At 42.8% G+C, this 20106-nt stretch overlaps 1 protein-coding gene across 1 annotated transcript; it reads right to left on the reverse strand.

Moving 5' to 3' along the window:
- Positions 1-6605: 6605 nt before the first annotated feature.
- Positions 6606-19746, reverse strand: pitrm1 (pitrilysin metallopeptidase 1). Its single transcript, XM_079219919.1, has 27 exons — positions 19592-19746; positions 17339-17444; positions 17071-17177; positions 16677-16828; positions 16247-16361; positions 16038-16134; positions 15239-15399; positions 14912-15038; positions 14738-14826; positions 14445-14573; positions 14182-14295; positions 13311-13407; positions 12162-12296; positions 11753-11891; positions 11354-11470; positions 11125-11254; positions 10743-10863; positions 10505-10581; positions 9917-10082; positions 9704-9804; positions 9467-9587; positions 9131-9181; positions 8357-8469; positions 8107-8229; positions 7352-7497; positions 7013-7115; positions 6606-6897 (listed from the first exon to the last, which is right to left on the reverse strand). Exons 1-27 carry the CDS (start codon positions 19636-19638, stop codon positions 6804-6806), a joined length of 3078 nt encoding a protein of 1025 aa, XP_079076045.1. The 5' UTR covers positions 19639-19746; the 3' UTR covers positions 6606-6803.
- Between the last annotated feature and the right edge of the window lie 360 nt (positions 19747-20106).

A 20106-nucleotide genomic window follows, 5' to 3' on the forward strand; every position in this document is an offset into this window, starting at 1 on the left:
GACTTACTTACTCAACATGATCTTACAGCGACATCTGCTGGAAGGGAGACTTAATTACAACTCAATGGAAAAAGCGGGAGATGAAATCAGAACTGTTTCATTCCAAGTACGTTACACATACAAGGAATTTGACTCGGTGAAAGGTGCATAACAGTGAAAAACAACATACACAGTGCAATGACATGAGACATCATTTTAAAATACGGTAAACAAACAAATAACCGTACGTTAAAACAAGTGTATTAACAAAGTGTATTTTTAAAGAAAAAAAAAGATGCACAAGAGTGTGAAACATATGTATTTAGACAGCTTTTAATTACCCTTGCATTGTAAATTGCAAAGAAATTCCAAGAAATCCTCCATCACAGGATTAAATGACTACAGACCCGTCGCCCTGACGTCTGTGGTCATGAAATCCTTTGAGAGACTGGTGTTGACCCACCTGAAGGACATCACAGGGCCCCTGCTGGACCCCCTGCAGTTTGCCTACCGCGCAAACAGGTCGGTGGATGATGCAGTCAATATGGGACTGCACCATATACTGCAACACCTCACATCCAGCACCCGGACTATAAGCAATGGCGCCCCCCAGGGATGTGTGCTCTCTCCACTGCTCTTCTCCCTCTACACCAACGACTGCACCTCAGGGGAAACATCTGTTAAACTCCTGAAGTTCGCAGACAACACAGCGTTCATCGGCCTCATCAGGAACGTTGACGAGTCTGCGTACAGGCGGGAGGTTGAACAGCTGGTCCTCAGAACCACCTGGAGCAGAACAAGGCCAAAACTGTAGAGATGACAGTGGACTTTCAGGAGGAGCCCCATCCGCCCCCCTTTCAAGGAGTCCTTCAAGTTTCTGGGATCCACAATCTCCCGGGACCTGATGTGGGTCTCCAACATCAACACCACCCGAAAAAAGGCCCAGCAGAGGCTGACCCTGTTCTACTCCGCCATCATCCAGTCTGTCCTCTGCTCTTCCATCACTGTGTGGTTTGGATCGGCCACCAAACAGGACAGAGTCAGACTAGAGAGAACCATTGGTTCCAGCCTGCCCTCCATCCTGGACTTGTACACTGCCAGAGTCAGGTAGCGGGCTGGAAAGATCACTGCAGACCCCTCACACCCTAGACACAAGCTGCTCCAACTCCTCCCGTCTGGTAGGGGAATACAAACCCTCCAATACCAAATCCCCCCAACCTTCCTGATGAGCTTAGCAACTTTTATGCCTGCTTTGAAAGGGACAACCAGGAGGCGGAGGCCATCAAGACTTTGCCCCCTGCAAACCACCAGCCCATCACCCTCTCCCCCACCGCGCTAAGCAGGATCAATGCACGTGGCCTGATGGCCTGATGGCATCCCCGGATGCGTGCTTAAGGCCTGTGCTGGGCAGCTGACTGGGGTCCTGACTGACATCTTCAACCTGTCACTGGCCCAAGCAGCCATACCTACATGCTTCAAACTCACCTCAATCGTGCCAGTGCCAAAGCACTCCACTGCATCGAGCCTAAACGACTTCCGCCCTGTTGCACTCACCCCCATCATCATGAAGTGCTTTGAAAGGCTGGTCCTGGCTCATCTCAAAACCTGCCTACCACCCACATTGGACCCCATCAAATCCGCATACCGCCAGAACAGGAGTACAGAGGACGCCATCTCCACAGCGCTTCACTCCACCCTCTCCCACCTGGACAACAACAACACCTATGTGAGAATGCTGTTCATCGATTTCAGTTCAGCATTTAACACCATCATCCCCTCCAAACTAAATACCAAACTAGGTGAGCTTGCCATCAACACCTCCCTCTGCAGCTGGATACTGGATTTCCTAACCAACAGACCCCAGTATGTTAGGTTAGGCAATCGCACCTCCTCGACCCTCACCCTGAACACTGGTGTTCCACAGGGCTGTGTGCTGAGTCCTCCCCTCTACTCCCTGTTCACCTATGATTGCACGCCTGTACATGGTTCCAATACCATCATCAAGTACCATCAACAACAACTATGAGTCGGCCTACAGGGAGGAGGTCCAGCACCTGGCGGTGTGGTGCGCCAACAACAACCTGACCCTCAACACCAAGAAGACCAAAGAGCTTATTGTGGACTTCAGGAAGACAAAGCGCTGCACACACTCCCCCATTCATATCAATGGAACGGAGGTTGAGCGTGTCTCCAGCTTCAGGTTCCTGGGTGTCCACATCTCAGAGGACCTCTCTTGGATCCTCAACACCTCAACCCTGATCAAGAAGGCACACCAGCGTCTCTTCTTCCTGAGGAGACTGAAGAAGATCCACATGTCTCCTCTGATCCTGATTCTTAAAATATTCACATGAAATCACTCTGGATCCAAACACAGCACAGAAAAAGCTGTTATTAGGAACAGAAACGCAAAATGTATGATGTCACGCGACGGGAGGTCACGCGACGTGTGTCTCTTCCTCTGCATGGGTATTAAAGAGAGAAAGCACCAGAGCTTCTTTATCGTAGATATTTAGTTCTCACTACTTTCTGTTAAGTATTCTGTCATTACATTTGTGTTAATTAATTTGTGAGAATAAATGTTGTTGTCTGAATCAACATATAAATGATGTACTATGTTGTATTATATAATAAAGTATCATAATCATATTTAAGGAGTAAATCATTCATTCTTCTCTTTTACATAACAGAGATTGTGGTCAAACTAATTTAACAGACTTTAAAGTAATATTATATATATTATAAGTAATTCATAAAGTAGTAATATGTCATGACATTTATAAGGTAATAAATAAAATAGCAATATGCCATGACATTTATAATAAGTAATTAATAAAGTAGCAACATGTCATGAAATTTATAAAAAATAATTTATAAAGTAGTGATATACCATAACATTTATAAAAAGGCTCAAAAACTACCAAAAAGTAGTGGGGAAACAGGAGTTTGTATTGATTTATAAATATGTCAAAGCATAAGAGCATAAGATTATAAGAGTGAAATATGTTATACAAAGTTTAGTATGTCACAAAAATGTCATAGTATACTATCCCATAAAAATATATGTAATATAAGATAAAATAAGATAATCCTTTATTAGTCCCTCAAAGGGGAAATTACAGGATTACAGGATTACATTGCTCACAAGTGAATAAAAGAATAATACAATAGAAACAAGTAATATAAATAAATATAAATATGCAGTAAAACAGTATATTAATATACAGACTGAATAGAAAAGTATATATAAAAAAAGTACTTAAACGTATTGCACGTATATATTGCACCAGGTGAATGCTAAACTGACCAAGTTCAGTTCAAGTGTTCGATAGTCAAAGTGGTCTACTGGGAGCTCAGCTGGTTGTGCAGCCTGACCGCAGCGGGGAGAAAAGACTTGCGGTTCCTCTCCCTCAGACACCAGGGATGAATCAGCCGGTGACTGAAGGAGCTGTGCAGCGCTGCCAGAGTGTCCTGCATGGGGTGGGAGGCGTGGCTCATCATGGACGAGAGCTTCGTCATCATCCTCCTGTCCCCCACCACCTCCACGGTATCCAGGGAACGCCCCAGCACGCTGCTGGCCTTCTTTACCAGCTTGTCCAGTCTCCTCCTGTCAGCTGCAGTGATGCTGCTGCTCCAGAAGACCACTCCATAAAAGATGGCTGATGCCACCACAGAGTCAAAGAAGGTCTTCAGGAGTGCTCCCTGCACCCCAAAAGACCTCAGTCTCCTCAGCAGAAAAAGTCTGCTCTGTCCCTTTTTATAAAGTGCGTGGCACCATCCAAAAAAGTCCTGGTTCAGTTCTCTGTATTCCCTGTCGTCATCGGCGGAAATGAGGCCGACGATTGCAGAGTCGTCGGAGAACTTTTGCAGGTGGCAGTTTGCAGAGTTGTGGTTGAAGTCCGAGGTGCATATGGAGAAGAGGAATGGAGCCTGAACGGTTCCTTGTGGGGCTCCCGTGCTGCAGGACATCCGATCTGACTCACACTCCCGTATCCGCACATTCTGTGGACGGTTGGTGAGGTAGTCCAGGATCCATCAGGTGGTGGTCCACCCCGGTCTGCTCCAGCTTGTCCCTCAGAAGTAAAGGCTGGATGGTGTTGAAGGCGCTGGAGAAGTCGTAGAACATGACTCTCACAGTGCTTCCAGCCTTCTCCAGGTGAGAGAGGCATCTCTGCAGCAGGAAGATGACGGCGTCATCCACCCGATGCCAGACTGGTAGGCGAACTGAAGTGGGTCCAGGGATGAACTCACCAGAGGGCGGAGATGGGCAAGGACCAGCCTCTCCAGGGTCTTCATCAGGTGGGCTGTCAACGCCACCGGCCGGTAGCTGTTGAGGTCTTTGGGCCGCGGGGTCTTTGGTACCGGTACCACTTCCATAGTCTTCCATAGTTGTGGTACTTTCCCCAGTCTCAAGCTCAAGTTGAAAATGTCAAAGGTCAAAGTCTTTAAAAAGTAAAAACCCCGTACGCTACATTACCTTTATGTGTGTGAAGTGTGTGTCCCGTCACAGAGTAATAAAGCAGTTTGTGTGTGGAAAGTTATGAAATTGTGTCTGAGATTTTATCAGTAATTTATATTAAAGTTGGGGGGTAAAAATTGAAAGTTCACTAAAAAGTCACAGTATGGCATGTCGTAAAAAAATATATATTGATTATGAGAAATTAAGTTTAAAAAGGGTGTTCAGCTCATTCACATAAAAAATAAATAAAAATATGTAAGTGAATAATCATAGTATAGGATGTGTGCTCTTGTCTTAAACAAACAAGTTAGATGAGCCAAAAGAGTGACGGTCCAGATACGTAGAAGATATTGATTTGGGACTGTCTTGTTGTGTTTACAGGTGAGACAAGGTACACAAGCGCTAGTGATGGGCGGAGGAAGCCTTGTGAAGCATTGAGGCTTTCTTCCTATTTGGACCGAAAAGGTTCGGGGCTTCAATTTGAAGAACAACAGCGACACCTGGTGGCAGACTGGAATTAAAGCAGCCGTTTAGCAGTGTGACTGAAGCACGAGAACAGGGGTGTCCAAGCTTTATTCAAAGAGGGCCAGATTTGATAATGTGAAGATGCCCGAGGGCCAATAGTCCCTTCTGACATGTTTTAACCATAACAGTAACATGCAAATAATACACAATTGTCAGTCACAATTATCTTTTTTTTTTTTAATGGCAATGTAACAAATGTGATCCCTTTTACATCTGTAATTATGACAGTCCGCCTGGTCCTTTTTGTCTTTTAAATCAATAAATGGGTCAGAAAATGTCTTCTGGCAAAATTACTTTGCTCTTTTTTTAGGATGAATGTAACTTTCAAAATCTGGCAAGTATTTGTCATTATTATATGTTATAAAGGATTAACAGTGTGTAAAAACAAAAAAAGTAAAGAAAAATATTTGAAATTTTCAACAGTATTTTTTAACAGTATTTCAACACAGATGTTAGGTTTAGCTATCACGCAGACAGAGGGGAAAACAACATTGTAGACCTCCGTTGCGTTACACAAAGATGACAGTAACTATAACGTTGTGTGCCGAGGGACACTTGCTTCTCTCAACACAATTTTGGAGCAAGAGCTACAACATTTCTGACCAGAGTCCACTTCAGCAGCAGCAAGGTAGCGAAGCTCATTATTATTCCTTCATATTTCCTTTTTGCCAGGCATTTTGCAAATGTACATTAATTACAGCACAGTCTTCTCAAGTAAAGTTACCGTGTAACGCTACGTGACTTTAAGAGGGAAGTAGAGACACTTTCCTGCACTAGTAAGCTAACGGTAGTGTTACTAATATTACCAAAATATAGTATTTGCTCATTACATTGTGATATAAATCATTTAGCTTCATATAGTTGATAAATGGTATGTGTTTAGTGTAACTTTTAATTGAATTGGAATTGTTTGTGTGACACCGTGTATGTGTGTGTGTTGGTGCGCTAGTTAGCTAAGGCTAGCTCCGTTTGGAGAGGTTTTGACTCTTTTCTCTCTTGCTAGCTACCGTGCGGCACGAGTAACGTTACCGAGCATCACTGAAGGTGAACATTTTTAAATTCACAAAGAAAAAACCCAAAAGTCTGTGCAGTTTCAGTAAAAGGTGATTGTATAGTAAATCCCAAGTCTCCAAAAAAGTTATAGTATGTTGTAAAAAAATAAAAAATAAATCAATCCTGATCATGAAAAAGGGACCAAAGTTTAAAATCGGGTGCTCAGCTCATTAACATAAAATAATAATAATAATATACAAGTAGCATAGGATGTAGAAGAAAATCCCCAAAACGTCATGGTGTGTATGTCAAAAAATATATATATATATCACAGTATAGTATGTAGAAAGAATAACCCAAAAGTCTGTGTAGTATGTTGGTAAAAAGTCATTGTATAGTAAATCCCCAAAAAGTCATAGTATGAAAAAAAGAAATCACAAAAAAAAGTCACAAAATTACAACAAAAAAAGAAGTGAATAATGCCACAAAAGTCATAGGATAGTAAAAAGTCATAGTATAGCATGTCGGAGGATGTAGAAAAAAAAAAATCCCCAAAACTTCATAGTATACGTGTCAAAAGAAGTTAGTGTATGTAAAAAAGAAACAACCACAAAACAAAAAAACAAACAAAGAGCTGACTCAAATATAATACTGTAATGCAATACTCACATTTTAATTCATTATTATGTACACAACATAATACATATTAGAAAAAGAAAAGTTTAAATCTGAAGAATCAGATCAGGACTACATGATACACTGCTTTGTGTGCCACCACGAGAGTTTTGGTTTTTCAGTAATTAGCTGATTACTTTAATGTATTTATAAATATATAAAGACAAAACTTTTATCATTTTATGATCCACGACGGATCTTTTTTAATTGTCTCGTTCTCTGGACCCAAGATGGCGACGCCGCACGTCCTCTGACCGACACCGAGGTACCTGCAGGGAAACAAGCCCAGTGTTAAAAAACATGTCAACTCTCGTCTCATGTCGGCTCCCAATTACATCTCCGGTTTAATACTAATAATACAAATTAAAAATAAAACCCTGTTACCTTTCGGCCACGTCCAGCAGGCTTTTGTGAGTGACGGCGAAGAGTCTCTCTCTGTGCTCCTGCAGCGCCTCGTCGGTGACGCCGCTGAGGAAGCGACCGATTCCTGCAGCACATCAAGCAGCGTTTACAAAAAAGACAAAAACGTGAAGGCTGCAAATAACCATTATGTTCAATAATAAATCATCTTTTCATTATTCTCTTGGTCCAACAATTGCGATGCATTTCTTCCAAATAAAGTGACATCTTTAAACCAACTAGGACACTTAACTTGCAATGATAAAAAACAGAAGAATTGTCCCAAAAATAAAAGGACAGCTGACATTGGGGGAGGAGTCTCACCTTTGCTCGCGGGGGCGACCGGCGAGTCGACGGCCGAGAAGACCGACAGTTTGGCCTCGTCGATGTCCTGCTGGGTGAACCGACCCGACTTGGCCCAGTCCACGCCTCTACGGAACGCGGACAAGGTCTGCACCGAGTTCGGGTCCCTGAGGGGACGAGACGGGTGTCATTCACGGGTCGTTTCCTCACATGATAGTTGTTGTTAGCGGTTAAACAGAAGACCGATGTGGAGTCTTTAAAATGTCGGAAAACCCAAACATATTCATCTTTAAAATAATGAGATTAAAAAAATAAAGAAAAAGGAAGCTGGAATAAAACATTAAAAAAAATTAAATATAAATATATATATATATATATAAAGATAAATTCATTTATTAAGAATAACCCCTTGAGATGTTCCTCAACGACAATCTTAAGATATGAGCAGTCGAGAAAACATTTACCCCAAAAATTATAAATCACAAGCTAAAACAAAATACGTAAAAAAAAAAATTAAAAAAAAAAAAAATAAAAAAAAAAATCAATAAAAAAAAAGAAAGAAAATCAGGAGGACATACTGAAACCCAGAGGTTATAGGAAAGCATTAATATCAGTGAAAGCGTTAAGTAATAAAGTCATAAGTCTCATAGAAATTAAAGATGTAACTTTCCTATAATAAAAAGAAAAAAAAAAAGTACAAAGTGTGTAGAGGACATTTTAAATATTAAACTGTAATTATCATTCTACGGTGCGCTTGTTGTTTCACCGCTGCCTACCTGTACGAGTAAAAGGTAAACAGGCCGCCTCCCACCCTGGCCCCGCCCCCGTAGGCTCCGCCCTTCTCCCGGATCTCTCCGTGGAGAAACTTCGCCGTCATCATCCTCGCCAAGATGCCCAAACTGAGAAAGAGGAAGAAAAATAAATGAAGATGTCGGACAGAGGACGTGCTCGCAGTCATCCTACTAGAAACAACGTGTGTGTGTGTGTGTGGTGTGTGGTGTGTGTGTGTGTGTGTGTGTGTTATACCTGGCGTAGTCCTCGTGGGAGAACGGGACCGCACGAATACTCTCGCTGGCAAAGTTGACCGGGAAGGGAAGCTGGAAGAACGTTTTCATCTGACACGGCTGGAAATGCAGCTCCTGAGAAGAGAATAAAGAAACCCACACACTCCTGATTCATCTTTAATAAAACAAGACTCAGAGGAACAGGTGCTCACGTATAGTGGAGGTAAAGTGTTCACATATAGTGGAGGTAAAGTGTTCACGTATAATGGAGGTAAAGTGTTCACGTATAGTGGAGGTAAAGTGTTCCTTTGGAGACAATTTGCGGTTGAAAAAAGGTAATAAATCACAATATATCACGATACTCAATATATAGCAGTATCGTGATTATATCGCATCGTGGGACCTCTAGGGAATCCCACCCCTAGTAATCTACTCTAAGTATCCAAGTATATAAACGTGATGCAACTTGGTTACTTTTGGATATGAAAATAGTTACGTTTCTCGTTTTTTCTTCCCATGCTAAATAAAGCCATTTGTTCCTGTTGTAATGTGGTTTTTTTTGGTGTCCTTTTCAATGCAACGTAATTCATATCATTTATATATTTAAGTCCATTCACAACAGAAATCTCTTCTCCCACCACCAGACTTGTAATCTTAATATACAGTTAGAATAATAATTTTAAAAAAAAAATCAAAATGGTACAGTTCTCATGTTTTTTTAAATAAACTCAAGGCAGCAGTCATGTATACATAAAAATAATAATAAATGTAACACTTAAAGCAGGAGGGAACTTACGGAAATTAGTTTCTGACTCATTCCAGAGTCGTCCAGGGGGTCAATCGGCCTCTTTAACAGGAATACAAAAATATATATTTTCACTTCATAAACGATTATTGGTCCAGTTTTTTTACATTATTATTATAATAATTAGTATTACAAGGTAGAGCAGAGCACGCTGCTTTTCTTAATTATTAGTAATCACAGGCTGTGTTTTATATATATATATATATATATTTTTTTTTTTTTTTTTTTTTTTTTTTTTTCTACTCGGGCAGACAGAAGGATAAATATTTGACATGATGCATCAAACAAACCACAAAACAGAAACCACACCCCCGTGTAAGTTCTCACCTCAATAATATTAGTTCTGACGGATTTGCGTGCTTTTCTGTTTCCGGCGACGTCTTTCATAAAACTCTCCAACTGCGCCGATGTGTCGGACATTTTCTGCGGCGTTGCGTTGATGGCGCACCTGTGAGGAGGAGAGACTTTAACTAAATGTACCCTGAAACCGGCTCCGAAGTAGTACACGACGCCCGTAGTACTTGGGAGTATTACGCCGGCAGGAGTACTTTGATGTGAACCCACCTCATGTTTTCGGGGTTCAGGAGGTGTCTCTTGAGCTTGGGTAACGTTCGGATGATTTTGTTGAGGTCGGGCATCTCGGCCATCTTCTTCATAAACTTCACCTGAGGGGCAAATAACGAAAAAAAAAAATAAAATGGTAAATTTTATAAATGGTTCATTTCATTGACAGACGTTTTCGAAAACATTGTCGTCGTCATAACAACCGCTCCATACCTGCTCCATTCCGCCGAAGGTCTCGTTGAGTTCTCCCGCAGGAGTCAGGTGCCTCGCTGCGCGGGTCATGGCGTACATGTGACCGGAGTAGGAGATGCCGTTGGCCAGCTCCTGCGCCGACATCATCACCAGCACCCTGAGGCGCTCCTCGTCGTCGAAGCGGGGGCTGGAAGAGAAACATTTGTCCGGGTCGGGGTTTCCATAATGTTTCCGTGTCGTAGAAGCAGGGTTCACACACACATTTTAACCAATGGATTTCCATGACTTTTAACCAAATTTCGATGGCCAAAAGATTTAGTGAAATCTGGGTGTAAACATGAAAAAGTGAGAAAATATAGTATTTAAACTAACAATGAGAATACAAAGCATACAGTAAACCTTAAATGACAGACAATAGTTTGATTAAAAGAATAAACATTTATATAGATGCCTGTATGTATGCCTGCTTATATTCTGAGCGTCTTTCTTTTAAAAGCATATTAATTACTTCAAGGCCTGGAAACAACCATTTTAAAATTCCATGACTTTTTCCAGGTTTTCCATGACCGTGAGAAGCTGCAGGTGACGGGGAAGCGATGGAGGACGTACCTGTTGAAGATGTCGCTCCACAGCTGAAACATGTGAGGGAGGTTCCTCTCCAGGCAGGACGAGTACAGGAGGACACCCTGAAACAGAGACACTCCAACGTTCACTAACTGCTTTGTCCTTATGCCACATGTTCCATATTCGGGCTGGCGGGTTTATCCCAGCATGCACTTGGCTGTATTCCGACACCCAAACGACCCAAACCAGCAGGTTCCCCTCTCTACAGCGTCGTTTCACCCACCTGCTCGTACATGTCCAGCTGGGTGGAGTCGGGTGTCACCAGGGGGGACACCGACATGCCCCCCGTCCTCAGCTCCACCTGCTGGGACTGTTGCCTGTAGTCCAGAGCGCCACAGCCCATCCTGAACCACACACACACACACACACACACAGAAAACCGCTTTGCATGTTGGGAAGCGCACACAAAACAAAAGGTTTTTGGGCGAGTGTTTCATGAGCCGATGTGAGAGTCAAAAGGTCAGAGGATGTTGTATGTGTACAGATTGTAAAGCCCTCCGAGGCTACATTTGGGATTGTGGGTGATACAAAATGAATTGGTTTCATAAATCAAAAGAAAATGTGCGGTCTGGTTCTGGTGCCATGAGACGGCCCGGTTGCCTCACTTGGTGATGACGCTGCAGAAGAGCGGGACGTAGAGCCGCAGGTCCTCCGGCAGCGTGTTGAGGCTGCACACGGCCCGGAAGTAAACCAGCCCGTTGGTCGGCTGCTCGCAGTACTGGACCGGCACGCCGCCTGCGGAGACAAAAACACACACACACACACACACAGCTGCAAAAATACTGCGACACGGACTGAGCGCACTGGACTCGCTGTGGACGCCGGGTGCTGTACCTGCGGTGCCGATCTGAACGGGCGTGACGGGCATCGTGGGCTCAATGTCGGACACTTTGAGCGCCGGCAAACAGGAGGCGTCCTGGGTTTGACTCTGAGCCGCCAGCAGCTCCAGACCTGAACACAGAGGACATCGCTTCAAGATCAACAGTTTGATCAGATTAGAAGAGTAGAGTAGAAATCCTACAAACGGCGAGAGAGAAAAAGCTGAGCGCTAACTCCCGGAAGAAACGTCTCCTCCTCTCTTTTTCATCCAGTCATTGTCTTTATCCGTTTGTGTGTTTGAATTTGTTTTGCATTGCTTTTATCATTGTAAAACGATCACATAAAAGACCGTTAAAGCCATAACATAATCTATAAAATAGAATCTCTGCCCCTCCCTCCAGGTAAAGGCGTTACCGTTCTCATAGATCTCTTTTCTGTCTCCGTCGGACAGAGCTCCGATCTTCTTCTGGAGCTTCTCCTCCTCGGCCTTGGCCTGCTTCTCCAAGTAGGCCTCGTCTGGGCTCATGGACAGGGTCAGTCTGTGGGTGTTGTCCTGCAGAGTGTGTGTGAGTGCGAGTGTGTGTGTGGAAGGAGAGAAAAGCATTAAAGTCTTAAATTCAACTAGAGCTTCTGAGGTAAAGCTGCTGGAGGCAGCGAGTATCTGTGTTCTTTCTTGTTTGGTAAAAGAAACTCCTGACTACTCGGAGTCAGCTGTTGTTGTTGTGGCTTTAATCCTACAATCCTCCGGTTCAACACCTTAAGGTGCTGTGTGAACCTGCTGCCGGGCCGCTGCAGTAAACCGGACCGAGCTCGCATCCCTCACCTTAAAGTAGAGTTGAACTTTGTCCTGCAGGAAGCGAGGGTTTTCCTCCAGCGCCCGTCTGAACTGGGCAACGCTGTCGCTGAGCTGCAGCAGCTCCACCGGGTCGCCGTCGTGGTTCCACGATGACGCAATGTACTAGAAACACACACACACACACACACACACACACACACACACGCTTTAGAAACAAAAGGCTCTGGAAAATAAAAACGTAAACAGTATATTGTTGGCTTCCCGTTAGTTCAAAGTTGTTTTCTCGGTTTCATTTAAAATATTGGTGAGGGAATAACGAGTACGAGAAGGAGGACGGTATCTAGGACGAGAAAACTTCGCAAGAAATTTCGATGGTGTGGAGACTACTTCCGTAAGACGTTGCAATATATACATATACGCCGATATTACCAGTAGTAAGATGTGTTATTGAGGTGTCATTTCTGTATTCGTGATGGTCTTGAGAAATGCGCCATGGGAGAAAATTGTGGTCAGATTAAACGCGGGGCTTAATGGAGGAGGACTTGCTCTCACAGTCAGTCGGATTCAAACAAACGTGTGAATCCGTGGATTCAATCGCCCCACGTTTACGACAAAAGACAAGATTTCCTACGTTTATATAAATAACCCCAAAGAGTGAAAATTGTCAAAAAAAGAGTCAGTGGCAAAAGACAAATATTTTTCCCTTGAAATCCTGAAGCTCCTCTGAACTCTAGCTATGACATCACCACTCTGAGCTCTGCCACACACAGCCATTGTAAACTCTGAAATGGTCCCAAAATGTTCCTAAACTTTAACAATAATGACATGAAAACTGTGCTAGCTATCAAAAAATGCCCAACTGGGCAAATAAACTCCAGACTTTTGTTAATGTTTTAAATTGTAAACCATTTCTCTATGTTAAATTATGGCGAGTAACTATGAGCACACTTTTTTTTTGGCGAAAGCCCATTCAAGTCAATGGGACAAGTTCTCGCCGTTTTTCGCGTTTCTCCAGGAAACGGCCGGTCGAATCTCTTAGAAAAGTCTTTCCATAGGCTTTCCTGATGTGGAGAGAAATATACAGAAAAACTGGGGAAACGGACAGAAACACAAGATTTCCACACAAATAAACATGGAGGTGTGAATGAGGCTCCAGGTGAACAACCGTGAACTCACCGAGGCCAGAGACAGGCCGAAGTTGGTGGACTGGTGCTTCATCTGGATCTCAATCCTGTGGAGGAGCGCCTCGATTCTTTCCTCCTCGAAGCCGTCTCTGAAGGAGATGTGGAGAAATAAATACTCTCGTTGATAGAAGATGAGATTCAACAGAACAACAACAACTAGAATGCAAATATAAAACATATCACGTAAAAATAAAACGGCGACAAGAGAAAAGGTAAATAAATAAAGTAAAAATTCAACTAAAATAGAAAAAGCAACAGAGATTAAATACAAGAGTAAAAATATATAAAGTGTATAGGAAGTCATCATAACACCAGTGCCTAATAGGAACTAAAATAGAAAAGTACCACCATATTGAAAAGTAGTAAAATAAAATATTTCACATGGTATAAAGTATTGCACATAAAATGTAAGATTGTAAGATGTTGAAATAAGTAATATTGCATAAGGTGGTGATTCTAAGTGATGACTTCCTGCAGAAAGGGGGAGGAGCTACAAAGTTTAATGGCCACAGGTAATTTGCCAACAAACTAATTTATTTTTATTGCACATCTAACGACCACATGAAAAGATCTTTTATGGCTCAAATAAAGTTTGATTTGTCAAATTAATTATACAGTGATCAACTTTGAGTGCATATTAACTAGTGCATATTAATATGCACTCATTAACTAGTCGAAATGTTTTTTTTTTTTTATCTATTTACACTTTATTATTATTATTATTATGGACTTTATATGTTGGACCAGAGAGAAACGTTTATTCAACTGCTCTGTATGTTTGTCACATGCTGAGAAACTGACAATAAAGCTGACTTTGACTTTGAATGAAAATAAAAAACGACCTCGCAGCCAACTGGACTCACTCTATGATGTCATCGAGGGTTCTGCTGATGATCTGCTTCACCCTCCCCGCGTCCTGCTCAGCCATCCCCTGCAGCCCGATGCTGAACGACGCCTCCTTGGTGCTGCCGTCGTATCTGCACAACGAGGCATTTCAACACGCGGTTACACGAACGTCACGGACGCTTTAATGGGAAGATTTGCCAACTTCTTATGCGAATGTCTTCCTGCATCCAGTGGCGACATTCGCATAAAAAAAAAATCATCTTAAAGCTCATGTGCGCACCCTACGACGGAGGAGAAGTCGCTTCCTATCTTGGGCTCGATGAGGGCCTTGTAGAAGGGAGAGTTCGGCCCGGAGATCATCAGCGACGACAGCAGGCTGAGCGTGAATCCTTCGAACGTGTCGGTGATGCTGCGGAGAGAGAAAAAAAACGGAAGAGGAGATCGGACGTAACTTTTGAAGCACTGGAGGGGAGAAACTCCTTCGAGAAGCTGTCAACACGACGATGGAAAGACAGAGGGCGCAGCAGAATCTCATGAATGCCATCCTACTGGAACAAGGTGACGTGGTCTTACTCTCCCAGCAGGTAGCTCACACACAGCGTGTCCTGCCTGGCTGGATCTGGAGCCAGAGCGTCGGGGCTGCAGGTCACATGGTCTTCCCTCTGGGGGGGAAAACAATGAGACTCCCGGTGAGACCACACCGACCAGTCACCTTCATTAATACCTCTAGAGGCGCTCTGGACCTACAGGGCTGCTCCAGTGCGGCTGGGGCGGGACCTCGGTGTTCGGGTCGATGCGCTCGAACTTGGTCAGAGCTTCCGCTTCGATTTGCTCCAGGTGCTGCTCCAGCGGCAAATCTCCATAAGTGAAGAACCTGAAGAAGAACGCATCGGAGGAATAAAGAAGAAAACATAGAAGCTGCACGATTTCTGTCACGGCAACATTGGGAGTAATTCATCAGATGGAGGGGAATAAACAGACTTGTTTGAGACGTAACGAGCTACAAACACCAGAGCGATCGAGCCGTGGGAGTTGATCCAAACACAACGGAACACGTTTCCTGCGTCGCTCTACCTGGCGTTGCTGGGGTGGTAATGCGTGGCATGGAACTGCCTGAGCTGCTCCCAGGTGAGGTCGGGGATGGCCAGAGGCTCCCCTCCCGACACCACGGAGTAGGTGTGGTCCGGGTACAGCTTGTTCTGGAGGTGCTGGGCGTACACCCTCTCGTTGTCCGACTGCAAGAACACACAGAACGCACAGCTAGCTCACGTGGTGTGATCGCGTTTCCCTTTTTGTGTGTTTGCATTGAGCGTTGTCGCAATTTAAATGTCTAATCTTTCGGTTTTTTTGGGAGGTTTTCAGTCGTCCAACAACATAGTTTGCTCCTTTCTCCCAGTATTTGTTTCAGTCGAAGTTCATCGACGGCACAAAATTGTAACTGTACCCTGAGTGTTATATTTGTACATTACATCAATGTATCATTACAATAAATAGGACAAACTTATTTGTGCATTAAGTGTTTTAAGTGCCCCTGCATGTGCAAAAGAGGACGAAACCCAGTATACCAACCGGCCCGTGCGTCCCTCTGAAAACCTGCTTCCATTAACAACATCCTGTCCTTGTGAAACGGGTTTTCTGCTGCGACAGCGACCAAAACTAAGTCACGGAGCAGAATGGACTAAAGGTTTGAGTTAGGGACATTTATTACGTCATATTTATCGCCCACACCGTGAAGGCCGGTCCGTGAAAATATTGTCTTACACGAAACCGGTCCGTGGCGCAACAAAAAAAAAAAAAAAAAGGTTGAGGACCACTGCAGTATATGATAGACAATTTGTATAAATATTGTATATCAATGGAAGCGATGACTTACAAAAGCTCCCTTCATTTCATTGAACACCACTCCTTTAAACACCAGCGGGGAGTTGAGATCTGTGGGGGTTTCGTTCTCCAGCCTCCAGCCCTCCTGCCTGAGAAACCAAGACAGAGTCAAACTAGATGGTTACAGACCTGCCAAGAGACAAAACCTAAAAAAAGAGAAGCTATTTGAGCATTGCAACATGCATAATATTCAGAACTCACCAGAAGTCCTGCTCTCGTAAACAAGGGAAGAAAACTGCATCCAGATAGACCGACAGAAGGTTCTGGAAGTCCTTCCCGTTTTGGGTTGAGAACGGATACATGGTGTAGTCGCTGGCTGTGAGCGGGAAGCAGACAACACATGCAAGAAATTAATATATAAATGAATGAATTAAATAAATGTAAATATATATAAAATATAAAATACATGTGAATCCATATATTCTGGCCCATAGCAATAATAGGGGACTAATAAAAACCTCTGTTCAACTAAAAACCCTTGATTATTTCCATGTAAAAGCATTTAAACCTTTAAATCTCCGCATGACTAGATCGCCACAGTCCTTTTAAATTCACAATATTCATGTGAATATAAGCTCAGACTTAGAGCTCCCTTTGGTACATTTATTTGTACAAAACTAATGTTACGCACCCGTGAAAGCGTTCATGAAGGTGGACAGCGACCTGTTGAGCATCTTGAAGAACGGGTCTCTGCAGGGATACTTCTGGGATCCACACAGCACCGTGTGCTCCAGGATGTGTGGGACCCCCGTGCTGTCCATGGGGGTCGTCCTGAACTGGACGCTGAAATAAGTAGAAGAGCCATTTGATCTTGTTGTTTTATTTAAAGCTAGATTAGAAAGGTCGAGCGATACTTTATTAATCACGCATGGGCACAGTTTTTCGCTACAGCAGCATTTGTATACAGGTAAGAAATACAATATAAAAAAAAAAAAGCACAATATATACAAAAAATATAATTCATGTATTTAAAAAAAAAAAGCATGAATAAATAAATATATATGCTGGAACACATTTCCACCGACCTGAAGAGGTTATTGGAGTCATCTCTGGCTGCGTGGAGGTGCTGAGCTCCAGTTGCATCGTGGGTCAACTTCACTGCTGTGAGAAACAAGTCGGGGACCGCTACAACCTGTGTGTGTGTGGGGGGCGGGGGGGACACTAAAATTACCATTTGCTTGAGTCACGGTCTCGTCTCAAGCCACTGGATGGAACCGTGTACAAGAAGGACAATGAAGTCCTAATTCATAACGCTTACATTCCTTTAAGAGCTCTGAATTACGCCAAGTTTACCTCTCTGACTGTAAAGCCGTGGATTTTCTGTCCTGGTCGGTACTGACATGCCCTCTCCTTTGCCGAAGAGCTCTTCAGCCTCCATGTTTGCTGCTGCGCATTGAAACTGGAAGAACAAAAAAATAAAATACAATTGTTGATAGCACAAAAGAATATTTCGCTCATTTTTGCACAAACAAATGCAGATTTTAATAGCGTCAGCGTTCCTAATTAAAGACACTGCCGCTTTAATTAGGCGTTTGCCATCCTAAAACTGTGGAATACAGCTGAGCTTTGGGGGGAAAAGCCTAAAAATAGACCTTCGATAGGGACCTTCGATAGATTTGTGTCCGACTTGATCCCGACTTGCTCTGACGTCATGCACACGTGGTCAACGATAATCTCACGAGAGCAAGGCGACCGCCGATTTTAGAGCCAGGCTCCGCAGTAGCTCTCCACCGACTGCGTGGCCCAATGCATGATGGGAAACGCCTGGCTATCGCCACATCAGAGAGCTGAACACAAATCTCGAACACAAATTTCCCAACTTTTATTTATTTATTAATTTATAAATAATAATATATATATTAGGGCTGGGTAAAGTTGCAAAAATGTAACTGACTAATCGCATGATTTTTCTGAGATTAATTGCATTATGTGCCAAATTCAATAATGAAGTAAAAACTAGTGTATAGCGCGCTTTTATTTGAAAGTAATGTTATCAGAACAATATAGCAGGCCCTCTGGAGCAACAGCAAGTTAACAACAGTATATAAATCTAAAATATATGCTAGGGAAGAAAAAAAGATGCATTTTATTTTTATAATGCTTCTATATGACTGGTCATTCAATTAAATATTGTATTTATTTTCAGATGTTATAGACCATTTTATTCTAATGTAAAACAGCTTAATATCATGCTGAAGAAGAAACATTTGTCTTTTATCAGGAAACAACATAAACAGTCTGTTCAGTAGTCTGGTTGAATGAGGTGGAGATGTGAAGGACAGCTAACAGGTATCTCAGAGGCGGCTTTGCGCATGCGCGATTAATGACTGCGAGGCTCCTATGAGACTGACCGTCTGTGAGCGCTCTGCTCGCTGAGGACAGAAACTACAGAACAAGACGTGCTTCAGTCTGTTGACTGACTAAACGGCCGTATGTTATTGATAGTATCTACACGACAGCTTGTCATTATTGTGATTAAGCTATCACTATGTTAAGATATCAGCGCGATCACACCAGACGCACAAGTGCAGCCGCTTCAAAAACGCCTTGGCAAAACAGCCCCGTGCGCCTGTGGAGCGGGCTGCGTGCGCAACCGCAGTGACAGGCTGCGATCAAGTCACAGAAAAAATGACTTCCCGTTAGTTCCGATCTTTTGTCTACTTGTAGTTTACAGAGTTCATCTAATTGTTTTCCACAATAAGATATTTACTAGTAACTCAATATTAGTTATTTTTTGATTCACTTTATTTTCATTTTTCTAACACAGTGATAGCACTTTTCTTTTTTTTTGTCTGATGGAGCGATCTGGTTTACTTGAAAGGGATTGCAATGCTCTTTATTCTATTGTTTATAAAAGCACAGATGGAGTCACTAGTCCCGTTTGCTGCTATATGTGTTAAATAAATAATTTTAAATGGACGACAAATTATTCTTTTCCATTTTCCATTTCAATCTGACACAACAAAAATTATATTTATGAATGTTTATTCTTTCATGTGGGAAGAGACCGAACATGTTTTATCTTTTTTTTTATATAATGTTACATCTTTTAGGGACATGAGCGGATCAATTATTCTCGGTCTTCTGGGCAGTTGCCTGCTCTCTTCGCCCTGATCGCCCTCGTCTTCTCTTACTTGTCAGTAATAATATTTGTAATAACTAAAAATTAAAATAACTAAAATTAAGTCTCAAACATGAATACTTGCATTTTTAGTTGTAGTATAACTGCTAATCTGCACCGTGTTATGATAGTAATTATATACAATATATGCATGCACAATTGTTCAATTCCATACATCAGCTGGTGTTTTGCAAGCGATTGACGTGAGAAGAGTTAACAAAACATGAGCTTGTATTGCATAGTTTGGAGTTGTTGACGCGTGATATCTTATTGTGAAGGACAGAACTACGGTCCCGGATGTGTGGACAGCGTTGATGGTCATTTGGATGACGCTGAAACAAGTTAATATACCCGAAAAAAACACCAGCAGCAGCGGCAAGGCATCCTTTCAGTCTCACGTTGTCACAGACACGTTTTTAACTCACCGGAGGTGTTGAAGTTTCTGCAGCGCCGACTTCGTTTGTCGAAACATGGCGTCGTCAGAGTGAGTTTTTAAACGTCTGTATACTCACAGTACGTGGGGCTACACTTTTAATCCACCTTTAGTGTCGTTGATTCCACATTATTTAGGCTGGGCATCCCGAGACCGCGTCCTCTCACGCCGTGTGTGTAGTGCTGTTTGACACAGACCAGTCGCACACACAAAAGAAAGATGGCCGCCGCACCTGCGCAGATTGTAGATCTGAAAATGACTTTCTCTCCAAGTAGACCTATCCGGACGCATTGTAGCTCTACGTATACTTGCCGCGCAACTTTGGACACCCGTAAGGTGAACTTCCGCCTACAAACATGCTTGTCTCTGATTGGTCGAGCTGGAATGAAGAGCCGATATGATTGGCTGTCCCGTAACATCACTAGTATTAGTTTTGAAGGGCAGCAATATTATAACCTTTTTTTTTCTTGTTGTTGCAATTTACAATGTAAGATTTATTATTGTAAT

Source organism: Taurulus bubalis (genome assembly GCF_910589615.1).
Source record: "Taurulus bubalis genome assembly, chromosome: 1".
Taxonomy (NCBI): domain Eukaryota; kingdom Metazoa; phylum Chordata; class Actinopteri; order Perciformes; family Cottidae; genus Taurulus; species Taurulus bubalis.

What these genes read in the sequence shown, in the direction of transcription:
- pitrm1 (XM_079219919.1), bottom strand. Translation starts at nt 19,638, where the DNA reads ATGTTTCGACAAACGAAGTCGGCGCTGCAGAAACTTCAACACCTCCG. An exon ending in CCTTCGGCGGAATGGAGCAG is followed by an intron (nt 9,805 to 9,916) that starts GTATGGAGCGGT and finishes TTTGCCCCTCAG; the next exon opens with GTGAAGTTTATGAAGAAGAT. An exon ending in TGAGTCAGAAACTAATTTCC is followed by an intron (nt 8,470 to 9,130) that starts GTAAGTTCCCTC and finishes TTCTCTTCTCAG; the next exon opens with GAGCTGCATTTCCAGCCGTG.